This window comes from Anastrepha ludens, chromosome 2 (genome assembly GCF_028408465.1).
Source record: "Anastrepha ludens isolate Willacy chromosome 2, idAnaLude1.1, whole genome shotgun sequence".
NCBI classification, from domain to species: domain Eukaryota; kingdom Metazoa; phylum Arthropoda; class Insecta; order Diptera; family Tephritidae; genus Anastrepha; species Anastrepha ludens.
This window is the reverse complement of record NC_071498.1, coordinates 91,309,904-91,327,129: the sequence shown is the minus strand read 5'-3', so window position 1 is coordinate 91,327,129 and position 17,226 is coordinate 91,309,904. Positions and strand designations below refer to the sequence as shown.

The 17,226-nt window shown below is 37.5% G+C and overlaps 1 protein-coding gene across 1 annotated transcript; it reads right to left on the bottom strand.

Moving 5' to 3' along the window:
* Nucleotides 1-263: 263 nt before the first annotated feature.
* Nucleotides 264-15,130, bottom strand: LOC128858518 (uncharacterized). The gene is made up of 6 exons (XM_054094883.1): nt 14,262-15,130; nt 13,956-14,117; nt 10,016-10,315; nt 9,551-9,934; nt 4,186-4,338; nt 264-822 (listed from the first exon to the last, which is right to left on the bottom strand). The coding sequence occupies exons 1-6, from the start codon at nt 14,662-14,664 to the stop codon at nt 446-448; spliced, it is 1,779 nt and encodes a 592-aa protein (XP_053950858.1). The 5' UTR covers nt 14,665-15,130; the 3' UTR covers nt 264-445.
* Between the last annotated feature and the right edge of the window lie 2,096 nt (nt 15,131-17,226).

Genomic DNA, 17,226 nt, shown 5'->3' with positions numbered 1-17,226 from the left:
CGATTTGACTATGAATATTTTCGGCTGTATGTGACTAATTTTTTGTTAGCGCCCGTTTCCCAATTAGGTGACTTCGCTGTGCTTCAACAACGGATCGCAAGCGTCAATTCGGTCCAAAAGGTTAAGGGTTTTGTGTCAATTAACTTTGAAATTTTGCGAATGTCTGTATTTAATTTCATTTTGTACCTAGAATAATAACAAGTTAAAAGTACGAATTAATGCACATACTAAAATATGTTATAACAAAAATTTATTTATGTATAATATTTTTCTTAAAACTACTGTACAAAAATACCAAAAATGTTTTACGTCTTGCACTGTCACTACAGCAGCATTCGCCAACCTTTTCTGGCTAATGTTTATGCTTCTGCAACAGCAACAGACAATATATTTTACAAAATTTTAAAAAAGATTTTTGATAATACTAATAATAATTATTAAAATTTCACTCCTGTTTTTCAACACTTCTTACACTACTTTTCTTTGAGCTGCGCCACAAATTCATTACATGCGATGTTGTAACATCGAACGATTTTTTTGTGCTACTGTCAGTAGAATCTTCATTGAATGTTGGCGTAGTAGATTTCTGCGGTAACACGTTTTTTCTTAGCGGCTTACGTGGCTTTTCATTCCCTAACTTTGAGCGTTTCCGGGGTTTTCTCCGTCGCGCCGATGACCCAAAAGTTTTCCTAGCATGTCTGGGGAAATATTCTGCGTTTGTAGTCGAAGGAGGTGTTGTATATGTGGTACTGTAATGGAGTTTACTGCCATTTACATTTTTTAAAATAGTAGCGCATTCGCCTCTTCCGAGGATTTTGGCAGCTGCAAACAATTCAAATCGTAAAATAAAGATAATTTTTAGCGAGTGCACTTACATATTATAAAAGTTTATAGCAAAAATTGATAGTTTCATATGTATGTATGATGAATAAAAAAGGCATATAATTTTAAAGACTTCAACAGGAAGAACCATGTGCTTTGATTAGGCCAGTTGAAGTTCTCGACATAATGATGATCCTATGAATAAGAAAAATCAAAGAGGCTACGAAAGGGAGTAAAAAATCGCCAAGTTGAATTATTCATCCCAGTTGATGAATACTAAAAGTACGTTCACATATGCATTAATTACCAATAAATCCACAAAATTAATCTACCCGTTCACATATGGCAGATAACCTGCAAAATTTATAATCAGCTGTCAACACTGTTTTGAGAGGTTTAATTTGAAATGAAAATGAATAATGAAATTATATTGGCGGAATATATCGGTGGTTTAATTATTATTAACGATATGAAGAAAAGACTAGGAGAAAGAATATTTAATATAATTGCGCAATTGGCTGCTAATATTAAACAGTTAAAGGAAATCCGTAAGCGACGTTTACTGAGATTTCAAAAAATTATGGTAGGAATACGCATGTGAAATTCGATACTATATTTTATAATAAGCAATAACAGGCCAAAACGTCTATGTGCACACGCTTTTCTCTGTAATATGAATGCAGAATTAATATAATAATATCTCAAAAAAATTGTATCAAAATGAAACGTCTAACATCACGCTCTGCGTTTAGAGACATATTTTGGAATAGACTGGAAAAAAGAGGTCAAAACGTTCATATTGTAAATTTACTACACCATTGAAGGCGACAACGTAAATCTTTCATTTGGGTTAAACATTTTATTAGGTTGAGGGCAAAAAGTGTCCACTTGCTTCTTTAGGGAGGTATTCGAGTTTTCGGTAAAACACCCTTTACTGGAATATAAAACATATTTTAAGCCGCAGTGTCACTCTGTGCTGATGAATCAAAATTTTATTTACCCCCTGCATTGAGATGCGGCTGCTGATCGAATGCAAATCATCTCACACGATATATGTATGTATGTAATTGCGAACACTCATCGCAGTGATAAATCGTAAAGTTTATGGTATGAGGTTTACTGCATACAATGAACTGCCACTTAGGTGTTTTGACCATAGTTTCATTCATACGAAATAATTGCAGTGCTAACATTATAAAATTAAAAGAGAGATTTAAAAATGAAATATGCATTTCTTCTAGTCTCTTTAGCCTATTAACATTTTTAGCGCATAAAAGCGATATACGAAAATAAATATAAATAATATAACTTTGTATATTGCTCGAAAATGCGAAAAGCAGTTTGTACATAACTTTTTTTTTTTAATAAAATGCGATTAATCTATGACAATTGTTCCGCATGCCATGAGAATTGACAGTGCATGCAATGAGTTATCGTATATGAAGATATGGGTTTATTCGATTTATGATATGTATGTATATGTAAGTAGTTCCTAGTATTTAGATGTTAGCAGGGAAACGGAAACGCCTGCTGTGATGGTGATAGCAAAATAAGACTGAAACGCTTTGTTAATTTCGGTCAAAATTGATTAGCCCCCTAAAAGCACCAATAAAGAAGAAGAACATATAAGTCTATTTTTTTATTTCCTGAAATCTCTTAGTAAGATATACATATGCATGTACACTGTACAATGAGCTGTACCCACTTTAAGGCGACATTGACTTACTCGTATGAGTACTTACGCGTAGAAGAGATTAATTAGAATTTGCATGCCGTAGCCGTAGTGCGCTCTACTATTAATCGGTTAGTTTCAATTCGAAGCTCATTGCAATGACTAATTGGAAGAGCGTAAAGGTCTGATTGTGCATACTTCATACAACTTCTAAGAACTTTTTATAACTTCTTAGAACTTCGCACAACTCCTGAAAACTTAAGGCTGCTTATGCTTCACACCCAATCACATATAGAAATTAGTAAAAAAATATCATAAAATATTCACAATTTTCTAATATTATTTGATGTAATAAAGTATATAATATATTTTTCATGATAATCTGTAAAAATATTAGTATTGGTATCACTATATTGAAATGCCCTTAACTAACTTAACTTAATCTTCATTAAAATCTGAATTCAACAGACTCCTAATTTAACAGTTTAAAATTTTTGCGCAGTTGTGCGAGGTATGCGTAATGAGACCCTAAGAATATACCCTATGATCAAAAAGTACCGGGAATGTTGTTTTCTTCGATTACCAAGGCGTAGTGCACCATGAGTACCTTCCATCGGGCCAGACAGTCAATAAACAATATTATTTATCCGTTTTGAAACGTTTGAGAGATGCTGCACGTCGCAAACTGTCGGAAATGTGGAGAAACAATTCTTGGATTTTACAATTCTTGGATTAACGCGCCATCGCACCGAGCCCAAATTGTGCTGGATTGTTTGACCAAACACCAAGTAAATACCATCGTGCAGCACCGTATTCACCTGAATTGGCCCCGTGCGACTTCTTTCTGTTTCCCAAGTTGAAGTTGGCACCTCATGGAAGGCAATTTGAGTTGATAGAGGAGATTAAAGAGAATGCGACGAAGGAGCTGAAGGCCATCTTTTTGTCGGCCTACCAGGGGTGCATGAAGGACTGGGTTAAACGTTGGCATATGTGTGTTGCTTCAAACGGGCCATATTTTGAAGGAGATAAAATAAATTTGCCTGAAACTTAACTCTGTTTTGTTCTATTTAAACATTCCTGGTACTTTCTGATCATAGGTATATCAAAAAAGCGGTCAGAATTCTGCTAATGAGTCCCCTATGACGTAACAGTCAAGGTTACTTTCATAATTTTTCTTCGGGTGGCCAAACCTTGTAATCTATCATCCTTACTGAAAACGATCAGGTTGATGTGCAAAAATATTGTTACCGGAGCGTTCTATATAATATTCACTGGTGGTGTCAGACGAAAGAGAGGCATCCACGACTTTGGCACTAATAAGTATATTCAATGGCATAGGAAATATTTAGAAGCTTTGAATACTGCCCACACTCCTGAGAGGGAGTTTACATTCAAAGTCAGTTGATCAATCCCGATTTGTTGCTGCTTTCAATGCCAATCAACGATAGCTCTCAAGCGCAATAAAATATTCTACTCATAATTTTACTTCACGTATAACAGCTTATAGTCAATAGATCAGAAAAAAGAGGCAGGAGACAAGAAAGCTTGTTAATTTTTATGCCTATCAGTCTTCAATATTTTTACATTTCCCTCTTTTATTGAACTGAAAACGGTAAATATAATTAAAATATGTACATATGTATGTAAGAATGGGAATGATTATGCATATGTAACCGTGTGAATGTACTCACTTATGTACTTATTCCGGCAAATATCATAATCCAGATGGCATTGGTTTATTACAGTGTAGTTGCGTCCATTGCGTGAGATACAAATGGGGTCATAATTGGTGTCACAATTAAGAATGCATTTCTTGCATTTGCCCTCGTTAACAACACTCCAAGCTATTATTGGATGCAAAAACAAAAAATATATACTTAATTAATATAATAAAAATATATACTTATAACATGTAAGTACTAATATTTAGTTTGAATAAATTTTTCTAATGAAGAAATAAAATTGCTTATACAGAATACCCAATATACACTGAAATTCTAGATATGTAAAGAGTTTTTCAAAAGTGACGCCCAGATGTCAGTAGTGAATACCTGTTTTTTTTTATCCCAAGTAGGCAGATGCACAATTTTTTACGATAGATCAAGGCGTTAATATTATTGAAACTTATTATGAAAATTGTCGATCTATAAGAACAACAAATCGCAAAATTCGTGATTTTTTAGTGTTGGCGAAAAAATTTCAAGAAACTGGTTCTGTCGATGAATCGACTGTTTGGCGGGCTTTACCTGTAGACGTGATCTTTATTGGATGATGCTATTTTTTCAGATATAATTGTTAAGAGTCGTATTTTGAAAAAAGTAGTGAAACCTGAAGGAATCTAAATTTTTACATGTTTTATTTTAAAATAATATTTAAGCGTTTTTTTTTTGGAAAGTCCCTCCCCGTTTTTTATATCCCCAAGTCCAACTTTTCGGGGTTGCGCTATATTCCTTTTCCTGACATACATTTACTCCATGTCCTTTTTTTCACGTACTCTAAAGTACTTACTAACATATATTGCTATAACATACTAGGTATGTTAAAGAAGTAAGGCTACTTTTGGTTAAGGCAGATTTCGATCTTTTTTGTTTGTTGTGTTGGACCGCATTGTCGGAAGAGTTCAGGCCATACCCAAACGCTTTTTGGTCAACGGTGGTTCGGAGATTGGAAAAGCGTTAGCACAGATGTATTATATTTGAGAGGGACTGCTTTGAAGAACACAAAATAGATAATATATTATTGAATAAATAAACAAACTGAAAAAATACATAAAGTCACATTATTTTTTGGACACATCTCGTCCTACTTTTCCTACTAGGATGCCGTGAAATAAACAAACAATTAAATTCCGCACTATAACTGTAAAGGTCTTGGTCTATTTTGATTTGGAAACGGTGAATAGACAATTTTTGGCTGACGTATAACTATAGCGGCATTGGAGTTGAGTAATTTGACCTGAATATAACCGCGGATTAAGTTATTGTACTTCTTTTGCAGCATAATGTACTGTCCAAAGTATTGGAAATATTCATGTTAATGTTTTCCGATATACTGTTAATCACGTTCTTAAGGCTTTCAGTAATAATATTTAGGCAAAAATAAATGCAAAACGCATCACTTATGGACACTGAATCATCCTTAGAAACTTTGAGTTCATCCCCTGTCAACGGATCAATGTATACCCTCGCTTTGTCCAACCGGAACTTTCTCCACTCATATTCCATCAAGGGAAGAGTGGATGGGGGTTACACTTGGGGACAGGGCCTGGTGAACTTGTTCACGGATGGATCGGAGTTGGAAGGAAAGGTTGGCGGGGAAGTTTTCGCGAGGAGCTCCCCATCAGACTCAAATTCAGGTTACCGGACTGCCGCAGATGAGGCAGCCGCAATGAAGGAGGCAGCTGATTGGCTACTCATATGCGTACTAACAGTCAAGAAAGTAAATATTTACTCTGACAGCAAAGCGCCAATTTTGGCCCTCGTGTCAGTTACGCGTATTCGAAACTGGTCAGGGAATGCTTGACCTTACTTTCGACTGCGTCCGAATTCTTTTACACAATAGCCTCATCTGGGTTCCTGGTCACAGCGACATTGCGAGAAACTGTGAGGCGGATGAGCTGGCCAGACAAGGGAAATGTGGGGTGATTTTCCTGCGAAGGTAGAGAATTGGGGCCCCCCTGACTACCTGCGGTCTGCTCCTGGAAAGATGGGCTTCGCGCCAACTCAGCTAGCGTTGGGCAAGTACACAAACTTGTAAGATCGCGAAATCCTTCTTACTTCTTTGCTACGTCTGCTGATATAGTTGGCACTGATAATAAAAATCTGATGAATTTCATCAGCAGCACAAAGCGGTTGACGCAAACGCAGCACAGTCATCGTTCATAATTCACACACAAGGGGGTGGCGGTTGCTTGGTGACTCGCGACCTTGTTGGTGTTCTTACCAGGAGCATACCACATATAGCTAAAGAATGCCCAATCTTCTCATTTCTCAGGGAAACCACCACGCCCCTCTCTGACTAGCTCATATGCCCAGCAGTTACCTGCAATGATCTTGTAACCGAATACCCATAGGGCTTAATTTCACAGTATTCGGAAGTGGTCGAAAGGGAATTCTCGGATTAGTTTCGAGTTTCGAGTGTACCACAACTGAGTTCAGGGCCCTAATCGCCACTTGGCTGTCGAAGTCATTCACATGCATATGGAGAAAGTAATGCTGAATTTTTAGTGATTTGAATGTAATAAAATTTCATCTGTCGCTATTTAAAAAACTTTGTCGAAATCCAGTTGATTTAAGTAAGTAGCAAGGAAAATATTTTAACAGTACATTCGTACTACTAAAGAGCGATACTGGGGTTCCCAGAAAGCAAATATGTTGGCAGAGTTATGCAGTGGTATTCATGGTAGTGCTTCTGGGTGCTGCTGCCCAGCCCTTATGGGTTTGGCACTCGATATTTCAGAAACAGAAAGGATTCTTGCGCACCTAAGTTTCCCCAATGGTCAGATATCTCAATATTGTTTAGGCTTAGGTGATTTAATACAGTTTGTGCTCTTCGTTCCACGCTCTACGATTTGTAATAATCATAAAAAGCACAATAATGATATATGTACATACCAAGTTCAACCGCTGCTTTCATGGGACACGGAATGCTGGACCGCAATTGTTTTTGCCGTAGCCTTAACCATCCCGGGGTGAAATAAACTAGAGAATATATTTTTATAAACTATTTAGCATGTTGTAGGACCTTACCTTGGAAAACTAACAAAAATTACAACACTGCGGGTTAGCATTAACGGGTATAGGGTGACACTCCGTAATATTTTTCTCCCAAATATAGTGGATGACGTTAGAAGTTTACACTAATTTAATTGTACACCAGGTGACACACCCCTTTGTTCAAATTTATTTAGTAATACCTTCGAACCAAACATCTACATTTAACGGTTTTTTAGAGCTATAGTTTTTTGAAAATTTCTGGCCTATGGGAAGTGGTTCCCTCCTAATTTTTATAAAGCCCACCTTAAATATGGAGTAGTATCGATTAGAGGGCGTCAAATGAGACATACAAATTCAAAATTTTTATAACCGAGCGCATAAGCCCGCTTTCTTCATTAGCATTCAGTTATCAGATTTGTCAAATTCATCGCAAGCGAAATAGTTTTCGCCAAGATATTTTTTACGTGAGTCTTCCATCGCATGAAATTTCAATTGAAAAAGTTTATCTAGCAAAGAAATTCTTCACTATCTCGTTATATAAGTGACATTAAGCTTTGACAATGGGTCCGCTGCGTATGTTGCGGCAATGAATTTGACTGGCATGGCGTGTAAAACGTATCGCAGTGCCGCAATGAAAGTATTGCCGCATATTATATAAACAGATGCTCTTCTCGTGAAAGGAAATATTAAATTTCGTTGTTGGTATAAGATATATGTATATAATATAATATAATATTAAAGAATTAATGCTTATTCAACCGAAATAAGGTTTTAATATTGTAGAATCCATTCATAGACAGTGGGTGCGACCATTTGCCGCATATTATATAAACAGATGCTCTTCTCGTGAAAGGAAATATTAAATTTCGTTGTTGGTATAAGATATATGTATATAATATAATATAATATTAAAGAATTAATGCTTATTCAACCGAAATAAGGTTTTAATATTGTAGAATTCATTCATAGACAGTGGGTGCGACCATAACTTCTAGATTGGGACGCACATTCATTCACATATGTGGTGCCTTCGACTCGAATACATAACCGTGAAATTTCGCCAGCCTTATTTGCCTCTAAATGTTGTTAGCAACACTGATTGTCAAATGAGAAGAAGCGTTAGAATAGAAATTGAAGAAATGTAGTTAAACAAATTTATTGGTACGGCAAGAAATAGACGAAATCGGTCAATGGGCGAGTTTATCTAACATATAAAAGTAATTTTCAAAAAAACCAAAGGAATGAAAACGTGGTATCTCGGTTTTAAATAAAGCAATATAACGCACTTTTGATAGAAAGAATGAACCCAGAAAGTGAAATATTGCGTAAGTAAAATTTTGAAAAAAAAGAGCGATAAAGACTTAGTAATTTTCGTCTAAACCTTGGCACATGTGTTGCGCCCCACCTCAATTAGATCTGACATAAATATTATTATAATCATACGGCGGTCGCCGTAGCCGAATGGGTTGATGCGTGACTACCATTCAGAATTCGGAGAGAACGTAAGTTCGAATCTCGGTGAAACACCAAAATGAAGAAACATTTTTTTCTAATAGCGGTTGCCCCTCGGCAAATCTCCGAGTGTATTTCTGCCATGAAAAAGCTCTTCATAAAAAAACCATTTGCCGTTCTGAGTGGGCTTGAAACTGTAGGTCCTTCCATTTGTGGAACAACATCAAGGCGCGCGCCACAAATAGGAGGAGGAGCTCGGCCAAACACCCAAAAAGGGTGTACGCGCAAATTATATATATATAATCATACAGAGGCCTCACACACTTTTTATATGTTAAGACTAAGTTTCCATCCGTCTATATAATGTTATATTACTCTCATTGTCTTTGAGTTTGCTTCATTCCGAAAGTTAAAATTCGAATTTAGATTTTATATTTTTTATATACCATAAAAACAGCGATATGAATTGAACTAGACAAACGTGATCTATCATATATTCAATATTACTCAGCATATATTTATATCTAAAAGCACTTGTGCACGGTATTTCGGTTAATAAAATCTCGTCAGTTCGGTCTGAGATAAGTAATCAAGAAAAATATTTCAAAGAAAGTGAGTTCTTCAAGATAAAGTGGCCTCTGCTTTGGAAATGCAGCCTATCGCTCGAAAGCAGCGGTTACTGTGTAACTTTATGTAGAGCGTTTCATTGATGGAAAATAATCTCAGAAGCTTGGTATTGTTATAATACGAATTCGATTTTTTTGAGTGTAGTAGAAATTCGTGATATGGCATTCTATTAAGTGTGGATCGTGTATCACCCTAATCGAAATTTTTGAATTTTTAGCATAACTTTAATCTTTGTAAGTTGTAAGTGTTCATAACTACTCACATTCTTTTAATATGATATTTCGTAGCAACAGCTCGCAGATATTGCCAAAACTATGCAACGTATTTTCCGCTGAACTGCCACATACGGGACCAGCGCCAAATTTGCAGAAGGCCACGCGATCATTAACCGCCGGCAGAATGCGTGTGTATCGCGATGTTGCTTGGACTGATTGTTGTCCTCCATATGCGGTATTTGGTGACGTTCCGTCGTCATATGTGGTATTTGATGTGCATGCGACGTTACCGTCTGCATTCGTCTCGGGTGCATTCAGCTGATACGTAACAGTCACACTGTCAACCGTACTGCGCCTATTAATTACGTGCTTATTAGTTCTAGAGCTGGTGTAATCCTCTTCACAGACGCCCTTAGAGAAAATTTGCCAATCTGTAAAAAAATTGCATGGGATTAAATCTCTTTTGCGGCTGGCGTGAAAGATGCTGTATGTTGTATTCGTTTCCTATTTACTTTTGCCAAAATTTACGTTCTCTGCATTCACGAGACATTCGTTGATGAAAGTCGCTTTGACACCAAAGAGCTCAGCACAAACGGGACTAAATACCTTCGGGCAAGGTATAGCTTTGCGCAGAGACTTTGTTTGGTAATTGAATAATTTCTTTGCTTGCACGCTTAGTGCTTCAGTTTTTGGTGTGGTGGGCGGTGCAATTGCTGTGGAGGCGAAAAGTGATGTGGCTTTGGTGATCTTTGAAACGCCGAGTGACTTATCAGGTTTTACGCCACATGCTTTGTCTGCAATTGGCTGCCAGTCTGTGAGTTAAAAGGTAATTACTTTTTAGAAATATTTCAAGAGTTGTTATACAAACATATTTAAATGTGTGAGTATGTAGGGAAATAGAAAAATCTTCAGATCTCCAGACTTCATAAAATATTAGCGGGAAGTCCTCAAAATTGGAAACTACTACAGAAAAGTGATGGTACATTCACTACAACCAGTAAAGAGTCTTTAGAACTTTTACTTAACACTCATTTTCCAGGCTGCTCAGATATTATTGGGCATGACATGGGAGATACAGTACACCGTCGTGAAGTCAGAATAGGCACTATATCTGAGGACCGACTCTTAGAGGCGATTGAAAGTTTCAAACCTTAAATCATCGGGTCCGGATGGTATTTATCCAGTGGAACTGCAGAAAGTCTCTGGATATTTAACACACTGGCTACTAGCAATCTTTAGAGATTGCTTTCTTCACGGTCATATACCTCTTAAGTGGAGACAAGTTAAAATTGTTTTCATTCCAAAAGCTGGTAGAAACTCACGTACCCACCCAAAATACTTAAAGCCGATATCTCTTTCTTCTTTCCTACTGAAAACTTTGGGGAGGTTGATAGAATTTCACTTAAGCCTAACTATAGATAAAAATCCTATCTCTACGCCACAACATGCTTACACGAAAGGGAGATCGGTAGAGACAGCTACATAACTTTATTTACACGACAGAGAGTTCATTGTACAAACAAGAATTTACTTTAGCTGCTTTTCTTGATATTGAAGGAGCCTTTAACAATGTTGAAGGGGAGGCAATCATTACAGCACTCAGTGATCTTGGGGTAGAACTGGGTTTGGTAGGCTTTATTCACAAAATGCTAAATAGCAGAATCATAGAAGCGAATCGGGGGGAATCGGTACTCGGAAAATTGGTGAGTAGAGGTACACCGCAAGGTGGAGTCCTCATACCGTTTTTATGAAACGTAGTTGTAAATAAACTTCTGTTAATACTGGAATCGGTGGGTTGTATGGTGATAAATTACGCCGATGATGTTGTCACTGCTGTCTCTGGTAAATTTGTATCTACATTAAGAGACCTAATACAAAATGCTCTAGATATACTTTCTAGTTGGGCAGAAAAGTGCAGTCTAGGAGTCAACCCAGGCAAAACCCAACTCATATTGTTCACTAGGAAATACAGAATCCCTCAGCTAAGTCCAATTATGCTCAAGGGAGAAGGTCTTGTGATTTCGGAAGAAACGAAGTACTTGGGACTAAACATAAATAGGAAATTGACTTGGGCTCACAGCGTGCTCACAATGAAAGACTGCCACACAGGGACATTCAACCATCTGTGATTGGGATTATCACCCTCCCATACTCTGCTTCCAAAGGAATTTCTTAATGAAAATCCCATCCAGACTGTAATGGCTTGAAGAAGATCCATCACCCAACACACCCGTTGCGATCTACACGGACGGATCTAAAGTAGACACCGACGTGATCAGTGAATACTTTAAACTACCGAATCGCTGCAGTGTTTTTCAAGCACAAATAAGTGATATCGCACCCTAAATACAGAAGGGTCACAACTCAAAATGTACCTTCTGCTCAAATATGAACGAGACGTTATCAATAAAACGGTCCGCGGATGACATATTGCAAAAATACATTTTTTGTTTTTGGTAGGACTGTTATAAGCTTACATGGCAAATTTCAGCGTGATATGTCACATAGTTTGTTTTCTGTGCTACTGTAAACAAGTCAAGCTCGAGTGTGGAAAATTTTGAGTTGTGACCCTTTTGTATTTAGGGTGCGATATGCATGAAGCCTTAAAATGGTTAGAGATTAACAGAATATCATCAACAGATATCTGCATTCTATCAGACAGCCAAGCTGCCCTACGGGCCCTGGATGCATTCCAAATAACATTACGGAGTGTCTTGCGTTGTCGACAATCTCTTAATAAGATGGCCAAACAATATCATATTATCTTATGCTGGCTTCCAGGCCACAGAGATATACCAGGGGCCTGACCAGCGCTGACCAACTTGTAAGAGAAGGTACCGGTACGCCAGACGTAAGTAATTTTATGGAGATACCTCTCGCAACTTGTAAGCTTCTCATTAAGGACGCACTAATCAGTTCTACAAATCAAAGATGGATTAGCGTTAACACCTGTGAAATTGCTAGGCAAACATGGTCAAGGCTAAATCTACGTCTGTCCAAGAATATTTTAATATAAAATTGATTAGACTTCAAATTAGGACTTTAGTAGCGGCACTCACAGGACTTTGTCTCATAGGAAATCATGCAAGGAGATTAGGCGTTTACATGCATGATTTCTGTCGTAGCTGCAGGAATGCCTTTTTTGCATATGCCCGGCTCTAGCCAGAAGCAGGAACCGATATTTAAGATATTTAATAAATATAGAAAATCTATACACTTTAGGTATCAACAATCTTTTACGCTTTGTCAAAAGCTCAGGATGGTTTAATAGGACGGCTCACAACGGTCCCATTTCGTGGTCTAAGTGGCATCGCTGTCGCTATGTGCGATACGGCTGCCAAACTTAACCTAACCTAATTGTTATATGGCAAGCTGAAACCTCCGGTACCATTTCTGTAAACGAGCTTTTTATAACACCATAATTGCTCGAACCAATTCAAAATCAATTGATTTACCATATACTCTGCATATGTATACGAGTACGAAAACCCACGTTAGAATGCAAGAGAAATGTCGATTCTGGTGCTATGAATACTCGAATGCGCGCTCAAAGTTTCCAAAACGTCAGATTACCTGAACGCTACCAATTGGCGAATATCGTCTTCTTGTATGAGAAAAAATTTTCAATTAAGTGAATGATATGCCCTTTACTTATAAATAAATCCATAAATTTAGGTATTGATATAGACTAGAGCATAAATCCTCAAACGGTGCAATTAGTTGTGGGCGTCTTCGTTGCTCGAAAAAATGAAGTTTACAGATAGCCTTTTTTGGATTAGTGACTATGTCAACAAGCAAATTATCCAAAAAAGTTAGACCAAGCATCAATGTATCCACAAAGATAGACTCTTTGGTGAAGATTATGATACAGCGGCATCATCGACCTTACTTCTTTTGAAATGATGAAGAAGACAGCGTTATTATCGATGTTTCTCGTTATAAAGTATTGGTAATCGACTTTCTGTGGCAGAACTCGACGACATCGTCATATTCGATTTGTGTTTCCAACAAAACGGCAATAAAGAGCCAATCACTTTTGAAGAGTTTGCGGCCGTAATTTGTGAAGCTTTTACTTGATGCTCCACTGGCAAAGTTGAGGCGGCTTTTGAATGGTGTGCTATTACATATATACATATATAATGACCACAATTGTATTGATATCACCACCTTTGTTTTATCTATTTTTTTGTCCTATCACTTTTATCTGATCAGCTTATATTTGAATTCATCTTTTAGTAAGATGGACTCTACTCGTAAAAGGTTAAATGTGCATAGTTAAAATGTATGATCAGATTTCGCCAATTAAATGATATGCTCGAAAAAATGCTTTGCCGATTTAAGTTGTCCTGTCAAAAGTTCACAGATATGTACGTGTATGCACTTGGTGGTACATATGTATTTCCAATTTCAAATTGCTTAAGGCAAATGTATAATAAATATATAAGCACTTACCCCTGTCGTTAAGGCATACATCCCGTGCCAGCTCACAACGTTCGCGGAATCTGCGTACCTCGTCACTTTGTAAATTCCGTGCACAAATCGGTTGTTCGTTGCGTTCGCAAATTACAACACTACAATTCGGTCGACAGAATCCCATAGCAATTTTCCTAAAAACTTTTCATATAAAACATTAAAAAAGAAGAAAAAAAAACCCAAATTAAAAACAACAATGCAAACAATTTCGGAAACTAGTGCATTTATCGTGTGACACAGTGCCACATAAAGTTCATTGCGCGCTGGTGGGCGAATGGTACTCACCGGGCTTTGCTTCCCCTGTGTCCAAGTAGTGACTCTCACGGTTGGTTTCCCTCAGCAAACATTCGCTAGCAAAGAGCACATAGTCGACACTGTTGGATGTGGTACACACGGGACGCCACCAGTTAGTGTTGTCCTCGCTGCCACAGTGTGTCAATGTTTTGTCCATCAGCGGCGGTGGTGGTGGGAGTAATGGCGGTGGTGGTGCTACCAACAATTGTGGGCGCTGGCCGAGGTCGGGATGTGCACGTGGTGGTGAAAGTGTGCTGACGGCACTGTCGCTACTATTGCTGTTACTGGCCGCGTCCACGCTCACCAGTTGAGTCAACAGTAGCCAAAAGTAAATTGCGGCGTAGGCGATGTGTAGGTTAGTGGACACGTGCCATAAGCAGTGTGACCTCAACATTTCTCCTCCGGGTACTATGCTGCAACGCTGAAGCGGCAACGCAACGCTAAAGAAACGACGCAACGGTGTTCTAAGCGTGACGACAAATCTAAATTCAACGGACTGCAGTGGTTGGGATGCTCTAGTTCGGAGTTACACGTTTATGGCGCAATGGCTCTTAGTTGAGTCTTGACTAATCGTCAGATGCTGTGACCGTAATGGTTTTATATGCACTCGGCAGAATTCATTGTAGCCGCAGCGGGTTAGTAAACTATATCGCACGTCTTGCAACTCGCGTTTGAACTTTTCATATCAAAATTTCACGTGCTGTGATTGTGAGACTTCAGCTTGCCTTCAGATTCTACCAGTTGTGCGTAAAGTTTGTTATATTCTCACAATTTTAAAGAATACGGGAGCGCATTGCTCGCTGTCATCAATTTAGAAACTTATGCTGTTCTCTTGCCCTTTCCACCATTCGTTCGCTCGCTTGTAATCACGCCGCAGATGTACACAAATATGTGGTCTATTGCACTACCAAATGCTACTTAGTAATACACATATTTACCTGAGTCAGGTGTTGCGGCGATAATTGTGTTGATTCCATATTTTCTTGTCTGTTGCGCACAAATGTGCCATTTCGCATTCTGGTGGTGGCATGGCGTTGTCGCGCATTGCAGCTTTTTATCACTGCGGTTCTCGGCGGCGATGTTGTCGCTGGCTACGTGATTCTTTTAGCATTTTTGAGCCACTGACTGGCTAGCTGTCATAGTTAACGGCCCCTGGGAAGTGGAATTTATTTATCGTTGCAGAATATTCTTTTGATGTTTTAATGCATCTTCAGAAAGTCATTCATTCAAGAAATTTTATCTTTATGTGATTTGCAAACAAAAACAAAAAAAATATATAAATGATTTAAAGTTTTGCAAGTGTTTTTAAGCTTGCAGAAGTCAATGACATTCACCTGTTATGTTGATTATTGCAATAGTAATTATTTTTGAGGAACCGAAATTTGTTATGTAAATATAAGAGCATTTGGGACTAGTTTTCTTTAGACCATTCAGATTAATTAAATAGTGAATTTGATACAAGAAACAGAAGTATTTTTATCTCTGTATTTGAATACTTTGTAGTCTCTGTTTTTCAACCAAAGCTATAGGCTTTTCATGTTTATTCCCACGCGTATATAAAGGTTATTATAATATTCTCCACACAACGGTTGTATGTAACAGATTAAGAATAGAGATAGATATTGACATATACACTGATATCAAAATGATAAATACGCCATATTTTGGTCAGTTTAATTGCTTTCTCTCTTTTTAATTTTGATTAATTTTCATAATATTGTTATAAAAATATAGTTCATGCTTCAACAAATATCATAGAAATCTAACCTTAATACTTTATACAAAATTTATACTTGTCACACTGCCAAAGGTCCACCAAACTTTTGGCTACCGTTTTTGAAAACCGAGTAATCAGCCGAAATTTCGACATCAATTGGCCACCTTGTAGCTGTGATTTAAGCCCGTTGGACTTTTTTTTGTGGGGAGCCGTTAAGGACAAATGCTATGCGAACCATCCAGAGACGATTGATGCTTTAAAACAGGAAATCGAAGTTGCCATTCATGAAATTGGAGCCCAAACAATCAAAAATGTGCTTAAAAATTGGGTTGATCGAATGTCCTACTGTAAAGCCAGTCGTGGCAGTCATTTGAACGATATTATTTTTCATTCATAAATGACAATGTTCAATCTTCAAAATAAATAAAAAAATATTGATTAGTTTTTTTTTTATAGCCGATTCAAAAGCAAATTTTACATGACCCACTCTTTACTTGCGCAAACTCGTTTTTACTAACTTCAGCATTCTGATGGGTATTTTTTTTACCTAAAGCATTTATCTCTATATATATAATTGGGTTAAAAGGGTTTAAGCTTTTTGGGTGTTTCACATATGAAAGGACCTACAGTTTTAAGCCGACTCCGAAAAACAGAAAATTTTTTTTTACTGGGGAGCTTCTTCATGGCAGAAATACACCCGGAGGTTTGGCATTGCCTGCCGAGGGGAGACCGCTATTAGAAAAACGTTTTCTTCATATTGGTGTTTCACGAAAACTCGAACCTACATTCTCCGTATGTAGACCACTCTACTCACGCACCAACTCATTCGGCTACTACCGCCGCTTTTATCTAGGAAGCTTACAATTCCGAACGCTCATCATACAGGAAAGTTCTCGTTATCTGCGTTTTCAATTGCTTGCCTTTGTGTGAATTCAAGTTTTTACGTTTGTATATGTGCTCCGTAGATTTATAATATCACATTACTTTTAATAGTGGGCAATTCTATAACTATGTTTCGAGAAATTATTAAAGAAAATCTTTAAAGCCCTTTTGATATTAGGCGCCTTTGATTCGTTACTTCTCTACTCGCCAAGTTTGTGCTCTGCTCGCTTGACGAAAAAGTTGCAAAACAACAACAAAGTTATCGAAAAAGATTCACCGATAACGAGTATGGTTATCCATCATAAAACTGGTATAACTCACTATTTTTAACCCTGCCAAATCTCTTTTTGCTGGTAT

What these genes read in the sequence shown, in the direction of transcription:
- LOC128858518 (XM_054094883.1), bottom strand. Translation starts at nt 14,664, where the DNA reads ATGTTGAGGTCACACTGCTTATGGCACGTGTCCACTAACCTACACATC. An exon ending in TGTATGCCTTAACGACAGGG is followed by an intron (nt 10,316 to 13,955) that starts GTAAGTGCTTAT and finishes TTTAACTCACAG; the next exon opens with ACTGGCAGCCAATTGCAGAC. An exon ending in GAACGTAAATTTTGGCAAAA is followed by an intron (nt 9,935 to 10,015) that starts GTAAATAGGAAA and finishes ATTTTTTTACAG; the next exon opens with ATTGGCAAATTTTCTCTAAG.